The following is a 23,059-nucleotide window of genomic DNA, read 5'->3' as shown; positions in this document are numbered from 1 at the left end:
CACGCCTCATGGGACTTCATGTCCTTTCACAAATACAGGAAAGCCCAAGTGCCGTGTATTCACAACAGAACTGTGATACACCTAAGTGTTCTGTCATAACTATATTCCCATCTCAGTGCCATGTTCCTGCGCAACTTGGCATCTTCCTGTTCCACCCTTATTTCATTGCATCACCTCAAGCTTCATGGCAAGCCATTCCTAGCCAAAGACTTCTTCCTAACTTTTGTTCCGTAAAACCCCACCCATTTCCCATCCTGAGAGTCTCCCACTCTCTACTTCAGACCATCTCCCAGTACCTGAAAGTGTTCCTCTCATCATCTCACAAAAGGCAAGCTTCCAACAACTATTACCCCTGACACGTATGCCTATTCATCTACCCACTGCTTTCAACAACGCACAAACATACACCTTCACCCTTTCTTTGGCCAGACCACAAGCTCCCAGTCTCCATTGAACTCTCTAGCCAAATACTTCCTCGTTGCTTTATTTCAGTGCTGAACACCTTTTTATGGCTCCCACTGTGTGTTTTGCTGGAGTCAACAGTTTCCTCAAACCAATGCCCTCCCCGAAATTCAATCTCAATCTCTCTCTCATAGAAGAGTCATCGGAAGTGTAAAACAAAGTAAACGAGGATTTTATTGATATACCGGTATTTATTGAACACAAGTTAATAAAATAAAACAAATTTGTTCAGGGTGAAATAACAGAGAATCACTTCACACACACCAGCTCAGGAAGTACACATTTACAACTGGGAATTACTGGTAGCTTTAATTAGTCACTAAATCTGTTGAAGCCAGAGTTATATTAAAAAAAAAACACCCTTCATATTCCTGCACCACAGTAGGCTGGACTAGATAATCCTCAGGGTCCTTTCCAGCTCTACAATTCAATGATTACCAGCCCTCCCCACAAATATTTTTTCAGTACACGCCAACAATCACCTCTTTCCCAACTCTTTCTATGCCAGCCTTCCCAAACTCAGTGTCCTCTAGATGTTTTGGACTACAGTTCCCATCAGCCCATCCGTATGAAGCTGGGGCTGATGGTGATTGTAGTCCACAACATCTAGCTAGTGTCAGGTTAGAGAAGTTTCTTCTATGCTCTCAACCAGTGGTTCCTCAAACTTGGGTCCCCAGCTGTGTCCCAACATCAGTGGTCAGGTCAAGTTGCTGACCCACATAAATTCCCCCTTTAAATCCCTGCCCAGGCCCCATCCTATACTGTAATTGGAGCCTCTGTTTCAAGTCACCCTTCTGATTTTTTATTTGCTTTCCCCTTCTTTTGCTCCTCATGTCCCATCCCCATCCAACTTCTTCCTCTGTCCCTCACTGTTTTCCTTCCCACCCCACTTCTTCCCCCCCTCCCACACCCCATAATCCTGAACTTCCTGCTTCCCTCCCACCTCCTTTCTGCTCCTTCCCTCTGCCCTCCACCTTTAATGCCACTCTCGCCCTCCCCAGCTTCCTATGTGGCATTTGCTTCCCCAAAGCTTCCCCACCTCCCACCCATGAACCCTCCCCTCCATTCCTAGAAACCACCCTCTTCAATAACCCCACCCACCTACCCACCTTAACCCTAACCCCCAGCAGTCTCCCTCCTTCCCAAACTTTCCTGCCTTTTCATCCTCTTCACCCCTCCCCTCCCGATACCTAAAACCCTCTCCTCAAAATCCCACCCACACACCCCCCAAAAAACCCTCGTAATATGATTCACGGGAGTTTTAACGAGGGCGACAACCCCGTCCCCCCACCTCGAAATCCCCTCCTAAAGAAAAACAACCACCTCAAAGACCCCTCCCCTTATTTCCCAGCCCTCTCTGCTTTCCCCCTCCTTCCATTAACCATCCCGCTGACACCCCTCGCTTTATCAGCCCCTCATTCCGAAGCTGAGTTTTGTATTCTTTCAAGATAAATTAAGTTTAGTCAGTCCCTTCATCTCACCCAGTGTAACCCAGAGCGACTCGCAGCCAGCCAGCCGAATTCCTTTCCCCCACACCCCTCCACAACCGCCCCTTTCACCCTCCCGCTCCCCTTCTCTGCCCACTTGCGAACCACCTGCCCCAACACCCATCACCACCATTAGAATTTTTATTGCCATTATTGTTGTCATTACCATTATTTCCCACACAGGCGCGGGACGGCACCCACCCCGCCCGCCCCTCATTCACTCACCTCAAGCGCGCAGACACACCGTCCCGTCTAAAGGCTTCTGCCGACTGAGCTCTGCCAAGGGCGCGCTTCCCTCAGCACCATGCACCCGTCCGCGTGAGCCTGCCACCGGCCTGCTACGCCCACCACCCGCTCCGGCCCGCCGCGTCCAATGGCTGCCGCCGCCGCTGCTCCTCCCGCCCACCGCCCTCCCCGCATTGGCGTCTCCTCCCCGGACCCGCTCCCGTGCGCGGCGCCTCATTGGCCAGACGGCGTCGCAGCATGCACAGGCCCGCGTGACACCGGGGCCATGACGCGCCTCCCCAGGCCTCGGCGCTCCTCGCCTCCCCACCCCCTTCCGTCTCTGATTGGTTCGCTCGGCGGCAGCATGCACAGGCCCGCGTGCTCTGGACCGCGCCCCGGACGCGCTCCCCATTGGCTGCGCTCGCGGGACGCGATCCTTATTGGGGTCTCCGGCAGCCAGCCTTCCGCGAGAGCCGGTACCACGTGCGGAGGAGGCTCACGCGGCCGCCGCTGCTGTGCTTGTTTACAATGTGCAAGGGACGAATGGCGGGCCAAGGGCGGGGCTTCAGGTCGAAAGCCGTTGGCGCGAAGGGGGCGGGTCGGAAAATGCTGAGGCGGCTTTGCCAGTTTTATGAGGAGATTTAGAACGCCCTTTTCTTATGTATTTTAAACTATGTATATGTGAGTGTATATATCTATATTGAAGGTAGCCATATTGGACTACAATAAAAATTTCTCAAGCCAGAGGTTATTAGGACCTGATGTATATGTCATTATTATTACCTGTATTATTGGTATTCCAGTAATTTAAAAAAATGTGTTAATTCTTGCTGGCAGCTGCATGCTTACCATACATTTAAAGCATTATTCCCCCCCCCAAAAAAAAGAATCCCGCACTTTTCCCCATTGTAGGGCTACAATTCTTCCCCAGCAACCTTAACAAACTACAGTTTCCCAGAATTCTGGGGGAGTTTTTTCTTTTCTTTTAAATGTATGGTAGGTACTCTGCCCAAGAGACTTTTGCGACAGCGCTACACATTTAAAGCAATTTCATTATACCACTTTGAACAGCCATGGCTTAGCAACCCCGAGAACTGTAGTTTGCTAAGGGGGCTGAGGGTTTTTAGGAGACGTTTCTCCCCCCCCCCCAGCTACAGTTCCCAGAGTCCCCTGGGAAGAGGGATTGATTTGTTAAACCACTGTAGTAATAGGGGTCTACTAACACTCTCAGCACCCTCAATGAACTACGTTTCCCAGGGTTCTTTGGAGGAAGCCATGGCCGTTTAAAACAGGGTAATGCTGCATTAAATACATATTGCAGACGGGCTTAATCCAGCTCTTCCAGTGCAATCCTGGTTTACACAGAAGTGAGTTCCACTGAGTTCAGCGGCAGCAGGTTTTCTGGCGAAGATGCCACATGCTCAGAAAAAGAAACATTACGCTCCATTCCTTCCAAGCTGCACATCACCACCCCTTTTCACATTGCCCTGGAGCCTGTGCAAAGGACAGGTCCAGAAAGCCTGGTGGGATGAAGACTCTTCATACATTGGATTTAGCCCCATTCAGAGGGGTTTGCAAAGACCCTGATGTTGGGAAAGATGGAGGGCACAAGGAGAAGGGGGCGACAGAGGATGAGATGGTTGGACAGTGTTCTCGAAGCTACTAACATGAGTTTGGCCAAACTGCGAGAGGCAGTGAAGGATAGGCGTGCCTGGCGTGCTCTAGTCCATGGGGTCACGAAGAGTCGGACACGACTGAACGACTCTGAACAACAACAACAACAAAAGAGGGGTTTGCATCTGAAGAAACCTGCTCTGTGGAGGAGGATTGTCACTGTTTTTGAGTTCCGTGTGCTTCTAGCAGCGCATTTCAAGCAGAAATTCAAAAGATGCCCCAGGAGATGTGTGGCTAGGTCATGGGTCAGCCAACTAAGGTCCGTGGGCCGGATCAGGCCCAATGGCCTTCTAGATCCGGCCCATGGGCGGTTCAGGAATCCAGACAGCCGGCATAGCGCATGTGCGCGATGGTTTTGCAACTCAGCCAGGCTTGGGGGTCAAAAGTGAGGCTTGCGGCTGGCTCGAGACAAGCCCCTTCTCCGTCCGCTGTGCATGCGCGCAGCAATCTTGTCTTCCAAGGTGGGAGGTGAGGAAGAGGGGAAAGGAGCCACAGTTCAGATTTCCACCATGAAGCTGCCGCGACTGACTCAGGAAGGGCAGTTGGGGTGGCAGGGGCTCGGAGGCACCTCGGGAGCGACGCTCGCCGGTGTCTGCGGCTGTGGTGCTCCCCGACTTAAGAAGCAGGGAGCGCCTGGGCAGCTGCACTCCATATCAGTTCTGCACTCTGCTGGGGAGGCATTTGTTAGCTACATGATGTGAGCGATAGAAAAGTGAATAGCCGCTGCCGCCTCGTCTTCCCTCACATGGGGAAAAGAACGTTTTTGCTCGAGCAGCGCCGGCCCTGACTTAACGTGGCCATGGCTTTTCCCTTCACCCACGCATGTGCACACGCTCTCCAGGGCTGACAGGAATGGTGCGCTCACCTCAGCCCCCCACCCTGCCTTACGAGAGAATAATAACTGTCAACACATAAAACACAAAGGAAAAATCACATTTGGGCAATGTTGGGGTTGGTCCCTGTAAGGTGGCTTAATGGCTGCTCATGAGTAACCAGGCTGACACGAAGCTTCTAAAACTAACTTCTTTAATGGTGCAAATATTTACAGTGCAGTGCAAGAAAGAATGTCCAGCTCATCCTTCGGCAGAGTCCGGGAATGACCCCTTCCTGTTCCTTGCCCAGCATAAAAGGCGCGGAATGCGGAACCCCCGCCTCCCCCCTCTATGTCTTCCCCCCCTGTGCAAAATAGGAGACGGAAGGGTGCTTCACCTCCTGTTTTCTGCTTGGTGCGAAGGCTCTCTTCCCCTGTCACAGCCCCGGCTCCCACTTCCTGTCTCCATCTCCCCCTCCCCACTTGAGGAATTACTGCTCCTCCCACTGGACGAAGATGAAGAACTCAGCATCGGAGACGGGGGTTCGCGATACTGATAAAGCCTGGCACCGCCCTGGCTTCTGGCGAGGGCAGTCTCCTGACAGTCCCAATAAGGGTTTTTGCCAAAAATGCAGGTTCATAATCATGGTAACATATAGTCTGCCCCCCACAAGGTTTGAGGGACAGTGCACCGGCCCCCTACCTGAAAACGTTTGCTGAACCCCTGGGCCAGGTGATGTTTCCTTTTCGGGACTTGATTTGCAAGGTCACTGAGAGATTGTAAACCAGCCATTGGCAACAGGTTTTGGTTACGTTAAAATTTACTAGTGTCGATCTGGATTAAATAGGGGGAAAGGCTTGCATTTTGATGCCCGAAGTGCAGACACTTAGAAAGAAGAGTACTGTGTGAAGAGTACTGACTCCACAATAAGCACTCTCTTGGAAGCATTCCACTGCTTGTCTGACATACATCTGTGAAACGGGCAGGTATTAAGAGAGGCAGATGGCAATTTAGGTGCAGCCCAGGACAAATGTGGTGCAGCCCAGGACAAATGTGGAGCAGAACACATCTTTCGTTTCCAGAAATGTCACTGCACAATTTTTCTTAAGGGGTCAAAGTGAAGGCTTAATTAAAATAAAATAAAAAGTCCCCCACCCCATTTCTTCATTAACTCATAAACTCAGTTCAGTACGCTGGTGGTGCATCATGTTAGGGTTTGCTTGAGAATATACACAGGAGTGGACATGCATGTGTACCCAAGCAAATGTTTGCCCAGCCTGGAGACGTGTGCAACTCTCACATTTTCCATGTTTAAGTGTAAGAAGTTCCTAACCCTTATGGCTGTGCAGTGCCATTTGAACAATTCTAACGATGCACCAAAGACCCTGAAATGATGGCTGATAATGGAGATTAAATCCAGTAGCAGGAGGGGAAGACAGCACCAAGTCCCAAACGATCTTTTTTTTTGTTTTAAACTGTGGGTTCTTCCTCCAGAGGTGCTGTTGGGTAATTTTGGATGGCGGCCTCAGTGGTCCCTTTAGAACAGGCACCCCCAAACTCGGCCCTCCAGATGTTTTGGGACTACAATACCCATCATCCCTGACCACTGGTCCTGTTAGCTAGGGATGATGGGAGTTGTAGTCCCAAAACATCTGGAGGGCCGAGCTTGGGGGTGTCTGCTTTAGAAGGTAATAGGGCATTGTTTCGTTTATTTCAAAATCCAGTCCTGTTGCATTTGGGGGAGCTTCCTGGACATTCTTCAGATCTAGACCTCTGCCCTAATGCCCTGCCTGGATGGTACCACTTACCGAACCAGTCCCTCAGCTTCTTCAAAAAGCACGTTGAACTCCTCCCCGGCCCCACAGCCTGGCACCTAGCCGTTTTTGCTCACCTTCGTGGATAATATGCCACACATCCAGTTTAGGGACGGGCTTATGCCTGCAGTTGGCAACTTCTCCCTGCCCGGGCGAATCACAGCACAGAAAGATGGGTCAGGAGGTGGGGTCATTTTGTTCCCGTCAGACTGGAATGTATTAATAGCTGAGCTGCGGGGCCTAGATGTCCTCTCCTCCCACACCAGCTGCAAAAGCAGTTCGCTCTCCCTGCAGTCGAGAAGATGCCTCAGCGACACTTTTTTGCAGCTCACACCCACTTCGTAGAGACCCCCATCTATGCACCAAGGAGACCGATATACCCCCCCCCCCCGTCTCCAATTTCTATTTCTTCTCCCTGCTGCCTCTTACCCACCTTGGCCTGAATACAAGCAGCGGTTTCCTGCCCAACACAAGGTGTTAATTAATTTCACAATCAAGGATTATTGTGTTATCGCCAATTACTATTGTTACGAAGCTATTGCTCACCAGCGTTTATTAGTTTATTTATCCAACCCTTTGCTGTAAGGTTACAGAGAAGCAGCATAGGCCAAAATCTGCTCCGTCGCAGGAACCGTCAAACCAAATTGGACCAAGGATCTTCGAACTGAACCAAACTAGTGGTTTCCAATGGTTAGATCCGCCATCTTTACTCAAAATGCACCCCCATGGGATCAAAGTGTCCCCTCTCTGTCTCCTAACTGTATGGCAGTGGTTCCAAACTTTTTCCAGAGGGCCAGATTTGATGAAGTGAAGGGCCATGAGGGCCAACCAAAGTTGTTGACCCTTTTTTAAAGATTGAAGTTGTTGAGGTTATTTTAGGATTTTACCCCAGGAAATGAACTACCACAGCGGCTGGATTAAGTTGACCAGCGGGCCACATTAGGCCCCCAAATCAGACTTTGGACATGCCTTCTGTATGGGATTGGGGTTAAAAACCCAGAATTAAAAATTATTCCCGCCCCACCCACCCCCACAGGGTCCCAGGTTCAAGTCTCCCCTTGAGCAAAAGATCCCTGCATGGTAGGTTGGACTACATAGAGGTAGGCAAAGTAAGGCCCGTGGGCCAGATGCGGCCCAATTGCCTTCTAAATCCGGCATGTGGACGGTCCCAGAATCAGCGTGTTTTTACATGTGTAGAATGTGTCCTTTTATTTAAAATGCATCTCTGGGTTATTTGTGAGGTATAGGAATTTTATATACCAGTAGTCCGGCCCACCACATGGTCTGAGGGATGGTGGACTGGCCCATGGCTGAAAAAGGTTGCTGACCCCTGAACTAGATGACCCTTGTGGTCTCTTCCAAGAATTCTGATTCTATGAAATTATTCCGCCATTTAGAAATCGAAGGGTTTTCTGGTTTCAGAATTCCCAATCAACACTGGGAACTTTCAGTGTGTGTTGGTGCAGAAAATAGCCTGAAGAAACCATTTACTAGTATTTGGAACACATTTTGATAGCTGCGTGCTTTTAAACTCTCAACAACTGCTTTGCTTGAACTCCAGAAAGAAGGTAATGTAATACGGATGCAAAAACTAACAGCAGTTCCGAAGCCGCAATCGGGACCAACATAATGTTCTGCTGTCTAAAAGGCACCGAGGAAATGTGTTTTACTGCAATAGTAGAAATTAAATATTGATAGTATTTTTAAATTGTAATGATTATAATGGCTGCTCGCAATTTTGTTACAGGTTTTTCCCCCCTATGCAAAGTCCTTAATATCGTAATTGGTTTTATTTATTCGCTATCTTCTTAAAGGGGTGGGTGCATCTATCAAGGAAATGCTTTGTAAACTCAAGCAAATCAATAAAAACTTAACTGAGGTTCTGTCCCCCAACATGAAGCCTGCCACCCACAACATAAATCCTGAACACACAGATGCAAACAAGGCACATGGTTCAGGGAAATGCCAAAGCGTTTCTTCCTTATCAGGCACCTCCCCTCCCAGAAGGGCTGCAAAACACCCACAGATGTCCCACTGGCAGATATCTGCTTGCGGCACGTTGCATCTGTGCCACAGGTTTTCAGTGTTCCTCCAGATACCTTTTGCTGTTCTACTAGACTTGTGTTTTCAGCCAAGCAGACCATAAGGTGCCATATCCCAAATTTGATTGGGAGAGACCAGCATAGACCGAACTCTTCAGTGAAAATCAAAAGAACGTGGGCTCCGTTCAGACCATCACGTCACGCTGGCTTTCCCCCCCTGTAATCGATTAGCACAAACTTCACGACTGGCAGCAAATGTGTATAAACCTACTCGTGTTGGCAGGTGGATTTTTCTATCCCATTCTCCTGCTCCTGGATTAGCCTGGCGGCAGAGTCTCATTGCCAAGCCCACATCATTTTTAAAAACTCCCTTTCGTTTACTACAGATTCCTGTTTCAAACCGTATTCCCTTTCTTCCTTATTTTACAGCAGGCAAAACCAAAAACGTGCCGTTGGGTGGAATCCAATTGCTGCTGCTTCATCAGGGCTGTCCGCTAACAGAAAAAAGAGGGGTGATTTTTTTTTCTGGTTCCTACTGGAGTACATAGAGGTAAAAAACAAAAACAAAACCCAAACCTCAATTGGATGTAGTGTCTTAGCACTCAACAAAGGGGCAACAGCGGGATCCGAAACCTTAAGACTTCCAACAGCTTGCTGCTATGTCGCCAGCCCACCCATGAGGCAAGGTGAGGAAACGCCTCGGGAGGCAGGATCCACAGGGGCAGCAGATCTGGCTTCCAAGGAATGCATCGCCCACTGCTGCTGCCCTGATAGCAGTGAATAGGAGGCACTGTTGCTGCTTTCCTTCCACCCCCAGAGAGCAAATGGTGATATCCTGGGCTCTGCACAGCACAGAGGACCCCCTTCTCCCGCGCAACAGACTTTGAATCCCACGCGAACCATCGGATAAGGTTGATTTTATTCTCGCCCACTGTTGCAGATCTTGACTCACCCCTTCTTCCCTGGTGGTGGGGCGGGGGCAGGCCTACGGAGGTTTGCACCCAGTGCCAAAATGTCTCGAGGCGGCCCCACAAACTGGACGAGCCAAGATTGACACACATTTACACGCCGTTTTCATGCTCTTGAAAAGCACGGAAAGGATTGCATATGTTTCTGTTTTCCCCAAAACATTTATTCCCCCCCACTCCATTAAAAAAAAAACCCATTCCAGAAATTCTACGGTTCTTCCTGGCGCGTTAGTGATGTTACTTATTACTGATTTTCTGTCAGCAAAGTTACGAGATTCCTCCCGCTGCCCCAGCGAGGGCAGAAGCCAGCCCTTTTTAAGACAGACAAGCAAGACAAAGAATAATAATTGGGCGTTCTCCACAGGACATTTATTGTACTATTTTTTCCCCTTCCAAATTTCAGGTATTTTTCACAGCATAGTCAATCCCGGTCATGTCCATAACGATTCGAACCCCTTTCCTGCATAACCCAGGCCTGCTGAGGAAGAGGGAGGAGGAGGGGGGAGTGGGCAGCAAAGCAAAGGACCTTTCCTCACCCCCTTGTGCCCTGATCTACCCTACCCCTTAAAATACCCCTTTCTACCTTTAAATCGTTCCCTTTCCCCACCAGAAGTTATCTCCAATTAAGAGGGCTGCATTCCAGGGAGCTGGAGAGCAGCAGTGACACCTGCTGTCCAGCTGGAGAATTGCAGCCCCTTCTCTCTCCCATCCCCACCCCGCCTGCAGATCATACCCCAAAGAAACACACCCCTTTCCACAGTATATATGGAAGACAGATGTGTGCAGGACCTCCACCATCCCCGCTGCTGTCTTGTTGTTCAAGGAGCAACCTCAAGAGTTTTCCCCTCCTCCAAGTGATAGCGCCCCCCTCCCCACGACCTTGGGGCTCTCCTCTTCCCCAGCAGTTCACAATATCCGAGCATCCACCTAAGAGAATTGCCAGCAACTTTTTTCCGACAGGGGAGAAGGCGCCAGCCATCTAACCTCCTTGCTCCCTTCGTTTCCCTCCGTTGTCGGGAGCCAGGATGTTAATCAGGCTTCTAAGCCTCCTCCCCACACACACACGGTCCAAGTTCTGCCCCAACATCCCAGTCTCGCTAGCAGGACGCCCCTTGCCAAGTCTTCCCTCCGAACTGGCAGGGGGGCACCCGACTCGCCAAGCTGCGACGGTGATTCCGTGAAAAGCCGGCTCCTCTCTTAGTTCCCCTCTTGAAATTCCTTTGCCTTGAGAGAGAGAGAGAGAGCGCGATCCAGAACCTCTCCTATTTCCCTCTTGAAATTCCTTGGCCTCGAGAGCGCGATCCGGAACACAGAGACGAGTGGATAAGGGATAATTTTTTAAAACACTTGCCCCCCCTCTACTTGGGAGAAAAGAGGAGGGGGGAAGAGGAGAAAGGAGGGGGGATGTACCAAAAAATAAAAAAGAGAGTGTCACACATCGCCGACATTATAAACAGGCCAAGAAATATGGCAGTTTGTGCTAAACAGGGATTGGGGAGGGGGGGGGAGTTCACTCGTCACAATATCACAATTACGACATTTGCAAAGCAAAACTGGCTGATCTTGGGTGAGGATGGGGAAGTGGGGGCAGAGAGGAGGAGTTTCCCTCCCCGCCCCCCACAAAAAACAGCCTGTATTCAAGCCAGCCTCCTCCCTACTCAACTCTCCACACACACACACACACACACACACACACAACACACACCCTCCCTTGCTAGTAGTTCCATTCAGAAGTTGAGAGAGTAGACACAGAAAAACTATTTTGCTATAGCGCAAAACTGGCCCAAATAGAATTTCCCAAGCATGGGGAAGATAGATACTTTCTTGCTCAGAGGATTATTAAACAGCAACGCTCCCCCCAATCCCCGTATGACTCGACGCCGAATCTGCTAGTTATCTGTGCTTTCAACACAACACATAAACACGCTTCTGAAAGGAACCAAAGGCAGAACCCTAGCTTGCTTGTTACCCAGACATGAATGAAGATACCCCAATTCCCGGCAAATAGGCAGTGATTGCAAGAAGAGGAGGAGGACTTGGGAGTTATATTTAGGGGAGTGGGCAGCTAACCTGCTTCCCCTATTTAGATTAACCTCGGCTCCTTTACCGGGCAGGCCTGGAATGTACACGTTATATTTACCTTGTATACTCGCATTTTTATTATTATCAAAAAAAGAGAGCGGCAGTTTTCATTTAGGACATCTATGGCAGGAAAATCGCCCGCCTCTCCCGTAAGTGGCAGGAGGTGGCGAGGAGAGGGCTGTTGCAGGATTCCCAAAACAGAGCTGCCCCCCTGCACCGGGGTGGGGTGGGGTGTGGTGGATTATAAGGTATAGTGTTGGTTACTTCGAAGACACAGCACACAGCACAACTCCAGGAATGTTACAGAAGATCACGAAGGGTAGAGGTTCTTCCCCGCCGGGGAAGGGGCTGAGATCAAAAGAGAGAGCAGGCAAAGAAATCCCAGACACCCTAACACACCACAGTCTAGTCCAATGTTACAGCGGTTGCAGGAGGCAATGGGTCGCAATCCAGACCAAGGGAAGCTGGGCACTCATGGGCATCCCACTTCCGACGAGGTGCCTTGAAAGATTGCAGGCAGGGAGGTAAGATCCACAACCCAAGACTGTTCCAACATTAGTATCCGGATGAGGGGTTTGGGTTTTTTTGCGCATGGGGAGGAAGTGTGGTGGGCCAGGGTGCCTTAGGAGTTTCTGAGCCCAGCTAAGTCAGGAGAAGGGTTAAGGAGTTATTGGTCCTTGAAGATTTTAGTTAAAAACCAAGACACTGAAAAAACACTGTCAGGAGAGAGAGAAAGAGAGAAGTCGCGAGTTGGCAGGAGAAGGGGAAGGGGGAAAGATTCCATGACACATGGAAAGTCTAGTAATAAATCTACAAACAGACAAATATATATATTATATATATATATATGTATAAATAACAAATCAGGCTATTTACAAGACACCCACGCAATGCACACCCACACACACACACACACCGGAGGGGAGGAGGGGATTCGGGAGGGTGTAAGGGGCGTATGGAGGGAGGGGAGGGGGGGCGGCTGGAAGATATGGCTGAGATCTAGAGGAGGGGGGATGCTTTGCCCCTCACGCTGCTCCCGGCCGTTGCTCCTGGATGAGAAATGGCTCCATAAATTCCATTAAGTGCTGAAGTAAACTGCAAAAGGAGGAAGGGGAGAGGGGAAAGGACAGTTAATAACCTCCAGAGATTCGGGCTCGCCCCCAAACTACATCACTCCCAACTCAGCTGTTATCCAAAAATAAAATTAAAAAAATCTGTGCAGCAGGGTGGGTCCAGGCAGCTAGGATGCGGTTGCTCAGGTAACGCCACTGTGACACCCCCACACACACACACACAGAGGGATGGATGCTAACACCTTCCAAAAGTGGTCCTTGACTAGAGGAAGAAGCCAGTACAGCCAAGTTCCCACCGCCATACAAATATCCTCACCCTCCCCATCCCCTGCCGACATTGGTGTGTAACCCTTTTCACAACCACCCTGTAAGGTAGGTCACTATCCTGGCCGTACCAGCTAAAGAGGTGCCTTGCTGCATCAGACCAAAGGCCCGACCGGACGGGTTCCTGGGATTCCTGCAGCAGCCAACCAAGTTCCTCTGAGAAGTCCTTCCAGCAGGATACGGACCTCACTCCTAAAGGCCAGGCCCTAAACAACATCCACCCGCTCCAGAGCCCTTCTGGAGATGTCAACACCGCCGCGTCCAGATTTATGAGCCGCCCACGCGGGGGCAAACGAGGCGCCCTTACAATTCAGGGCCACGAGGAAAGGCCAAGTGTCGCCTTCAAGGAAACGCCTGGGTTCAACAGCCCCCTGAAAACCAAACCCCCCCCAGCTCAACTTCTGCACTTGCCTCTCACGAAGGAGCTGCACTCTGCACATGCTCTTCCTTTCCTTACTGCTCCAGCCCTGAACGCTGGCATGGGGGAAACAGGCACAAGCCTGGCTCTGGTGAAAGAGCTTGCTCTGTAGAGAACAGACTGGCAGCCCTCAGCCTTTTCACAATAGGGAAGCAGCAATGCTTTTTTTAAAAAAACAGAATCTCTCCCCCCCCCCCCCGTGGCTGCGCAATCCTGTCCGCCAGAGGTGGGGACCTGGACCCAGAACGAACCCAACTGACTGTAAAGACAGGCAACCCGTCCCACCCCAAAAATATGGCCTCCGCTACGAGGAGGTGAAACTCACCGATGATAATGATCAAGATAATGGTGCATATCACCCCCAGGATTATCATCATCTGCAATTGGGAGAGAAGAAGGGTGGGGGAGCGAGAGCATGAGCTGGGAAAAGGTGCAATGAGATGCAACTGGTCTCTGGGAACAAGCAACGGCAGGAGCGGCTGAACCCCACTCCCTGCCTATGGGGACCTTGCAAGTTGCTGCAGGAGAGGGACTGTGAGCAATATTGTGGGGGGGGCTTTCTAGGACCATGGGGAAACTGTCTGACTCCCTTGTTATTTTGCTGTTGCTGATGCTGTCGCTTATGTGATCTTCTTGTATTTACAGTTGATTTATTATTATTTGTACATTACCATAATTGCTATTGCCTTGCTGCGCTATGTTATCTATCATGAAAATTGCTTTTGCACTGTTGGGTTTTCGAAATGCACCCCCCCTCACCCCCCGGTTTTCTTTCTTGTAGGCCGCTTTGAGCACAACCTTTTTTCTTTTTTTCTTTTTTTTGCGGAAAGGCATGCAAATAAAACGAACGAATGAATAAACGAAGGGAGTGAACAGGAGAGAGCCTTTCCGGGGACGATCCTGCAGCAGCCCACTCGGAAGCGACACGCTGCACCGCTCACTTCCCTTCCCCCAGTTTAGAGGATTCATCCACAGGGAATCTGCACATGCTCAGAGGGCCAGCTCTTCACTCTTACGTTTTATAAGTCTGAAGACTGAAACACGGGTTCTTGGGGGCTGGGCAATGCCGAGTCTTCTCATTCCCAGCTAAGACCTGCACGGCCGTTTCGGCAATGCAGGGAAGGGCTTTTGGCACCGCATTCGAAGGGCGCCATGTGCCTGCTGCTCTTTTCGGGTTACCTTTAGATTCTTCCACCAGTACTTGCGCTTGAGCTTGGCGGCACTGGTTTCGAACTGGGAGGCCCCCGCCTGCAGAGCGTCGGCGCGGTCGTCCAGCTCCGAGAGCTTCTGATCCCTCTCAGAACCTTATCCACGTTCACTCGCATGATGTCCACGACCTGGAGCAGGAAAAGGAAGAGAAGCAGGAGAAAGGGCGGCCATTATTATCATTATTCATTTATTTGGATTTATATGCCGCTTTCCCCTCCAAGATGTGCAAGGTTCAGCACGTAGTTCTCCTCCTCACAATGACCCTGATGTTGTGACTGGCCCAGGGTCACCTCTCCCTGGGTGAGGCCACTTCAGGGCCGACTGGGGATGCAAACCCTGCTCTCTCCCAGGTCGGACTCTAACCATTATGCCCAGGGCCGGATTTAGGTTTGATGAGGCCCTAAGCTACTGAAGGTAATGGGGCCCTTTATATGTCCAGCTGTCCTTTGTCAACAACAAATTGTAGCTGTTTTTGGTGTTGAATATATGCTGTGTGTTCTCGAAGCTACTAACATGAGTTTGGCCAAACTGCGGGAGGCAGTGAAGGATAGGCGTGCCTGGCGTGCTCTGGTCCATGGGGTCACGAAGAGTCGGACACGACTGAACGACTGAACAACAACAACAACAAATATGCTATATGGTAAAAAAAAAAAAATCTTTTAATTTTTTTGAGGGGGGCCCAAGAGATTGGGGCCCTAAGCTATAGCTTGTTTAGCTTATACGTAAATCCGCACTGATTACGCCACACAGCTGCCAGTACAGCTTCACACTTCCTCCTGGAGACCACTGTAAACACGAGAGGCCCACAAGCTTCTGCTGACCACAGGGAACTCTGCAGGGGGAGGGAGAACGGGCCACTCCAATCTGCCCCCCCCCAAGATCTCTCACACAAGCAAAAGGTTCAGGAGATGCCGTCTCACCGCAGCAAACACTGCAGAAAAGGCCCACAGACATGGGCTGAAAAGCAAGGGGGGGGGAGAAAATAGATGCAAGACGAACGCAGCGGCTGTCTCTGGATGCACCCCAACTCTCACCTTGCGGCAGCCATACCGCCGGGCTATCTGAACTCTTCCCTTTCCCACCTCACCACTGCAAGGAAATGTTACGTGAATCTGAAACCTTCCATTTGCCAGACTCCACTCCCATCAGCCAGGGCAGGGAGGAGAGGAGTTGCAAACCAGCATCATCTGGAGAGTTGCAGGTTCCTGACCATGGCTTGCAAGAACCTGCTTTTTTCCTCTTCCCTCCCCATCGCATTTTCTTTCTGAGGGCAGAGAAGCAGCTGCACTTTGACTGACCTTTATAAGCTGCCTTGGGAGCCTTTTCCGCTTCAGGGTGGGGTGAAAATTGCTTTGGATAAACAGAATTATTCCCCCGGGCTTTTGCTTAAGCGACACCCTGGTCCTGAATGGGGTAACTGCCCCTGAAGGACCAGGTGCGCAGCCTGGGAGTCATTTTGGATGCGCAGATGTCCATGGAGGCGCAGGTCAATTCTGTGTCCAGGGCAGCTGTCTACCAGCTCCATCTGGTACGCAGGATGAGACCCTACCTGCCTGCAGACTGTCTCGCCAGAGTAGTGAATGCTCTAGTTATCTCCCGCTTGGACTACTGCAATGTGCTCTAGGTGGGGCTACCTTTGAATCATAGAATCATAGAGTTGGAAGAGACCACAAGGGCCATTCAGTCCAACCCCCTGCCAAGCAGGGGTGACCCGGAAACTACAACTAATCCAGAATGTGGCAGCTAGACTGGGGACTGGGAGCGGCCGCCGAGACCACATAACACTGGTCCTGAAAGACCTACATTGGCTCCCAGTACGTTTCTGGGCACAATTCAAAGTGTTGGTGCAGACCTTGAAAGCCCTAAAAGGCCCAGTATACCTGAAGGAGCGTCTCCACCCCATCGTTCTGCCTAGACACTGAGCTCCAGCTCCGAGGGCCTTCAGGCGGTTCCCTCGCTGCGAGAAGCCGGTTACAGGGAACCAGCCTTCTCGGTAGTGGCACCTGCCCTGTGGAACACCCTCCCACCAGATGTCAAAGAGGGGGGAAAACTGCCAGACTTTCAGAAGACATCTGAAGGCAGCCCTGTTTAGGGAAGCTTTTAATGTTTGACAGACTATTGTATTTTAAAAAAATCAAAAAAAAAAATCCTTCCAGTAGCATCTTGAGAGACTAACTAAGTTTGTTCTTGGTATGAGCTTTCATGTGCATGTTTAAATATAAAATATTATTTTAATATTTTGTTGGGAGCCGCCCAAGTTGGCTGGGGAAACCCAGCCAGATGGGCGGGGTATAAATAATAAGTTGTTGTTGTTGTTGTTGTGTTGTTGTTGCAGCAGCAGAATTGTGCTGCTGGTTGAGGCCACCACTGATTTCAGTCTTAAGTCTCATTACTATTTCATACTCTCCTGTTGTAAGCAGCCTTAAGTACAAATATCGGAAAAGCCAGGGTGGAAGTATTTTAAATTCTGAACAGGAGAAAGAGGCGTGAATGGTATCTCTAAAGCGCATGAAAAGCGAGACACCAACTCTCACAAGTTTTTAGAGAGGATGAGAGAGGAGACTGCTGACTGCTAATGACCAGGCCGGCTGATGAGCACAGCCAGAATTTGCAACACAGGGTTGTATTTTATTTACAGAAATATTTCTGTATCACCATACCATTAAATAGCACAATGGTGTATAATGCTAAAACCATAATATGCAATTAAAAAACAAAATCCAGATTATTGTTAAGGAGAATGGCTGATTGAAATGAAAATTAAAGTACTGCAAAGGCCTGCCAGCATTATTTAGTTATTATTTATCAACTGAATAATCCCCACCCATTTTTGGTGGCATACATGGTTCTCCTCCTACTCAATCGCCACAACAACCCTGTGAGGTAGGGTTAGGCCAACAGTCTAGGACTGCCCCAAGGTCGCCCAGTAACTCTCATGGCCGAGTGGAGAATCGAACCCTGGACTCCAAAGTCCAACAAGCGAACCACTACACCACAGCGCCTCTCAGCATGAACAAGGCATTCAAGATAAAGCCAAAAGTTGCTTTAGTTCTGTTTAACTACTTTTGAGGTTGAAATGACTTTAAGAGATTTAAAAAAATAAAATCAATGTAAATTTTAGTTAATAAACAACAAACAAACCAAAACCGAGCATGCCTCCTGAATCTCTGCCAGGAGTGCGTTGCACAGCATAAGACCACTGGCACTAACTCTCCAAATTCTTGTTAAGGCTGACTTGGCCTCTGAAATATGGGGAACATCTTAACAGCAGCCCATTTGGATGACCTCAGTGATTGACCTGGGGTTTTATACTTGTCCCTTGATCATATCACAAAGTAGTTGCGTTCTATGTTATAAATCAGGGATAGGCAACCTAAGGCCCATGGGCCAGATCCGGCCCATTCGCCTTCTAAATCCAGCCTGCGGATGGTCCAGGAATCAGTGTGTTTTCACATGAGTAGAATGTGTCCTTTTATTTAAAATGCATCTCTGGGTTATTGGTGGGGCATAGGAATTTGGTCTTTTTCTTTCTCTTCAAAATATAGCCCGGCCGCCCCCAAGGTCTGAGGGACAGTGGACTGGCCCCCTGCTGAAAAAGTTTGCTGACCCCTGTATAAATCAAACACTGCCAGGAATTGTTTATTTTCTGTATTCCAATGTATTTTCCGGGCACAATTCGAAGTGTTGGTGCTGACCTTGAAAGCCCTAAACTACCTCAAAGGCCCAGTATACCTGAAGGAGCGTCTCCACCCCCATCGTCCAGCCCAGACACTAAGGTCCAGCTCCGAGGGCCTTCTGGCGGTTCCTTCCCTGCGAGAAGTGAGGTTACAGGGAAGCAGGCAGAGGGCCTTCTCAGTGGTGGCGCCCGCCCTGTGGAATGCCCTCCAGTCACATGCCAAGGAGATAAACAACTATCTGGCTTTCCAATGACATCTGAAAGCAGCCCTGTATCCTTTCAATGTCTAGTGTCTCACTGTTGGAAGCCACCCAGAGTGCCTGGGGAAACCAAGTCAGATGGATGGGATAGAAATCATAATATGTAGTAGTAGCAGTATTATTCTGAAAGTGCGGCCCAGAGAAAAAAGTGGTCTGCAGTGATTACCAGTGGTTCTCTGGGGTTTGGGGCAGAAATCTCTCCCAGTCCTACTGGAAAGTCCATCAGAGGCTGAACTGCATTCAAAGCAAAGGCTTTATCGCTAAGCTACAGCCTGTGTGTTTGTGTTGTGTGTTGGTAGGACTTTTACTCCATGCTCTCCTCCCACCCTAAGCATTAGCAGGAAGAGTCACCTTGCAACCCCCCCTCCCTCCCCAATCCAACAGAGGTGGCAAGGAGAAGGAGGCTTCTCTCCCCAAAGTGCCCAGCTCCACACTCATCCTTGCCCACGCGACTGACCTCATCAACTTGAGCCTGAGTTTGCTGCAGCCTTCTGTTGCTGAGGTTGGGGGGTGGGGGAGGAGGGCCACCCCCCTCTCCTCCCAGCGGGGGGTGCGGCGGCAGCGGGAGCGACCTGCGGGCAGAGAGAAAGCGAAAATAGTGGTTATCATCATCATCCTCCTCGCCCGACTCATCTCACATTAAAAAGTTATAATTCCCACTTACACCATTAAAAACAAACATGGAGTACACAGCAAAGCAACTGTCCTCAAAGAACTGTGAAATGTAATTAACAGATTCAAGCCAAAAATGTATACAGTGGTACTTTGGTTCTCAAACGCCTTGGAAACTCAAACAACTTGGAATCCAAACCCGGAAGTGTTCCGTTGCGAACTTTCTTTGGAAGCCGAACATGCTCCGTTTTGAGTGTTACGCTTCCATTTTGAGTGTTACGCTGAGGTCTGTCTGTTTTTTCCTATTTATTTGCCTTTTTGTGTCTTCCTGTTTTGTTTTTGTGACTGTGTGGAACCCAGTTCAGCTACTGACTGATTGTGTGACTGCAGTACATTGTTTATTGCTTTCATTTTATGGATCAAGGGTTTCGTTAGATAGTAAAATTCCTGTTAAATTCCTGTTTTAGGGGTTGCTTTAAAAAATTTGGAAGGATTAATCCATTTTGCATTACTTTCTATGGGTAGGTGCGCCTTGGTTTTGGAACACTTTGGTTTTGGAACGGACTTCCGGAACGGATTAAGCTCGAGAACCAAGATACCACTATATAAAGAAAGACATGCAATGAAGGACTGGTCTGGAACCCACTGGCCTAAAGGTCAGATTCAGCCTTCACATTTGGCCCACCGCAAATCCTGCCTAACACAGCCATAATTAGGCTTGCCACCTGAACTGCAACACTTGGGGATATTTTAGAAGGGGGTGACACAGTGGAGAGGGGTTAGGATTCCCTGTAACCCCATGCACAATTAGGCTGGGGGGGGGGAGCCTTATGAGGTTTTGTGATGCATGGGGGCAGGAATGGGGTATTTTTTGATGCCGATCGCAGGTTATGAGCAAAGAGGTATTCCACTCTCACAAGGAAAAGCCTCCTCAAAGGTGGTTCTGGGTTCAACACCAGACAGTCAACCTCTAAAAACAAAAGAAAGCATTGTACCAAACAAGCATTTGGGGGGGGGCATTAGGTGAGCAAATATTGAAGAGGCGTGGCCTTCTCCGTGGTGGCTCTACAGCCCTGGGATACCTCCTGGCAGATACACATCTGTCTTGTGGACAGAAAGTGGGAGCATCCTTTTGCAGATGAAGACACTGAAATCGTAATATTTGCAACTTGCTTTTCTGTTTTTAATTTTAACCCGAGGGCTGCTTTTAGACTCTGCTGTTTAAAAATCCATATTATATATTGGTTTTTATAGATACGAGTTTCTTTTAACCTTCGTTGCATCATCTAACTGGTATCTGTTCTCAGTTCCCTACAAGGAACAAAAGCAAAACATATAACGATGCCACAAGCCTTGCATTTAAGTTCCCAAAAGTGATGACATAAAGAAGTAGCAGCCATCAAAACATTTAGGAACCCGTCTTCATACATAATTGTGTTACGTCAGTTGTCACATTGATGGCCCGGAAAAAATAAACAACACAAAACAAACAAAAAATGCTTGTTATGTGCAAACTCATACTTGCTGCAGGCAACTTGATATTATACAGTGGTACCTTGGTGCTGGAGGAGACTCTTGAGAGTCCCATGGACTGCAAAAAGATCAAACATATCCATCCTTAAAGAAATCAGCCCTGAGTGCTCACTGGAAGGGCAGATCCTGAAGCTGAGGCTTCAAGACTTTGGCCCCTCCTGAGAAGAGAAGACTCTCTGGAAAAGACCCTCATGTTGGGAAAGATGGAGGCACAAGAAGAAAGGGACGACAGAGGATGAGATGGTGGGACAGTGTTCTCGAAGCAACTGGCATGAGTTTGGCCAACCTATGGGAGGCAGTGAAGGATAGGGGTGCCTGGCGCGCTCTGGTCCATGGGTCACCAAGAGTCGGACACGACTGAACGATTGAACAACAACAACCTTGGTTTACAAACTTTATCCATTCTGGAAGTCCAGTCTTAAACCAAAGCATTCTTAAACCAAGGCGTGCTTTCCCATAGCAGCGGGGGGCTCAATTTACAAATGGAACACACTCGACTGGAAGCGGAACATGTTCTTATTCCAAAGCAAAGTTCACAACCAAAACAGGTTTTGCAGTGTTCTTAATCCAAGTTGTTCATAAACTAAGCTGTTCTTAAACCAAGGTAGCACTGTCAGGAATTACCCTCACCCCTCAATTGCTCAAAAGGGCTTAAAAAAAAAATGGCCACTGGGACCATAAACACGGTCCTGAGATCTACATTGGCGCCGAGTACGTTTCCGAGCACGATTCAAAGTGTTGGTGCTGACCTTGAAAGCCCTAAACGGCCTCGGTCCTGTATACCTGAAGGAGCGTCTCCACCCACATTGTTCAGCCCGGCACTGAGGTCCAGCTCCGAGGGCCTTCTGGCGGTTCCCTCATTGCGAGAAGCAAAGCTACAGGGAACCAGGCAGAGGGCCTTCTCGGTGGTGGCACCTGCCCTGTGGAACGCCCTTCCACCAGATGTCAAGGAAATAAACAACTATCTGACTTTTAGAAGATATCTGAAGGCAGCCCTGTTTAGGAAAGTTTTTAATGTTTGATGTTTTATCGCATTTTAATATTCTGCTGGGAGCCGCCCACATTGGCTGGGGAAACACAGTCAGATGGGCGGGTACAAATAAATAATAAATAATAAATAAATAAATAAATAAATCATCTCTCTATCTTCAGGAGGAGATTCATGACTATCTTTTCCAACAAATATGGCCAGCCCTATCCATAATGGCCACTCTGAGCGCTTCGGGATCCAGCTTCTCTTGGTACGGAATTTGGTTGTCCGTGGCTACGGAGTTTTTTGAAAATCAGCCCCAGGGCTTGCAAGTCCTGACAGCACACAGGCACAGGCACCTGGCTGAAGCACCTGCCCAAATGGGAGACACACCTTGAGTTCCAGAGTGAGGAAAGGGTGGGATGCAAATGGAATAAACTAAAATAAACACCCATATTGTTGGCGTGCGTCAAACACCTCTTAGCTTCTGCCAGAATGATAATTTGCCAAAATGGGTGGGTGCGGGAGAAAGAACACCATCCTTGAGAGAATGGATAACTGATAGTATACACATCATGGGTAGGAAAACTAAGGCCTGGGGGCCGGATCCAGCCCAATCACCTTCTAAATCGAGCCCAGACGGTTTGGGAATCAGCGTGTTTTTACATGAGTAAATGTGTCCTTTTATTTAAAATGCATCTCTGGGTTATTTGTGGGGCATAGGAATTCGTTCATTCCCCCCCCCCCTGAAAAAATACAGTCCGCCCTCCCCCCCAAGGTGTGTGGGACAGTGGACCGGCCCCCTGCTGAAAAAGTTTGCTGACCCCTGTATATAGAGTTATGCTTACATATATGGTGAGAGAAACAGAGAGGGCAGGCGAAAAAACAAAGTCTCAATCAAGAAATCTGAGTCTTTTTATAATGTACTCGAGTCACAAGGTAGAGGATAATGAAAACCCCTTTGTGTTACTTGCAACCTTGTGATGTTAAATTACTACCGTATTTTCTGGCGTATAGACGACCCCCAACTTTTCCAGTTAAAATATACTTGACCGCAGATTCTCCACCCGGCGTATAACGACCCCCGACTTTTGAGAAGATTTTCCTGCATTAAAAAGTAGTCTTATATGCCAGAATGTCCTGTTTCATTACAGAATTTGTTCCTCTATGTTTAGTTCTGGAGATCTCTTTCTAGTTTTATGGCATCTGTTATTACACTTTGCTAAAGTAATAATAATGTAATAATAAAAAAAAAAAAAAAAAAAAAAAAAAAAAAAAAAAAAAAAAAAAATGTGAATGAATGAATAAAACACCTATATAACCCCACCCATAGCTTCCCAACTGCCCAGCACAAGCCTACCTTCCCCATCAGCGGTTTGTTTAAATGCCACAAAATTGAACAATCTAAAATAAAGATG

The 23,059-nt window shown here is 48.9% G+C and overlaps 2 protein-coding genes across 2 annotated transcripts in view; both read right to left on the bottom strand.

Moving 5' to 3' along the window:
• The window catches only part of PER1 (period circadian regulator 1), a 32,020-nt gene extending 29,748 nt beyond the window's left edge, over positions 1 to 2,272 (bottom strand). The window contains exon 1 of the mRNA XM_033168890.1: positions 2,175 to 2,272. The gene's annotated coding sequence lies outside the window, so the exon portion shown is untranslated. The remainder of the gene's footprint in view (positions 1 to 2,174) is intronic.
• Positions 2,273 to 12,146: 9,874 nt separating this feature from the next.
• Positions 12,147 to 14,721, bottom strand: LOC117058598 (vesicle-associated membrane protein 2-like). Its single transcript, XM_033169848.1, is given in 4 exon segments — positions 12,147 to 12,661; positions 13,707 to 13,758; positions 14,561 to 14,682; positions 14,685 to 14,721. Coding segments are annotated over 4 exon segments (213 nt in total). The 5' UTR covers positions 14,707 to 14,721; the 3' UTR covers positions 12,147 to 12,644.
• Between the last annotated feature and the right edge of the window lie 8,338 nt (positions 14,722 to 23,059).

The sequence above is a fragment of the Lacerta agilis genome, chromosome 14 (genome assembly GCF_009819535.1).
Source record: "Lacerta agilis isolate rLacAgi1 chromosome 14, rLacAgi1.pri, whole genome shotgun sequence".
NCBI lineage: Eukaryota > Metazoa > Chordata > Lepidosauria > Squamata > Lacertidae > Lacerta > Lacerta agilis.
The sequence above is the reverse complement of the archived record's forward strand: the minus strand, read 5'-3'. Positions and strand labels throughout refer to the sequence as shown.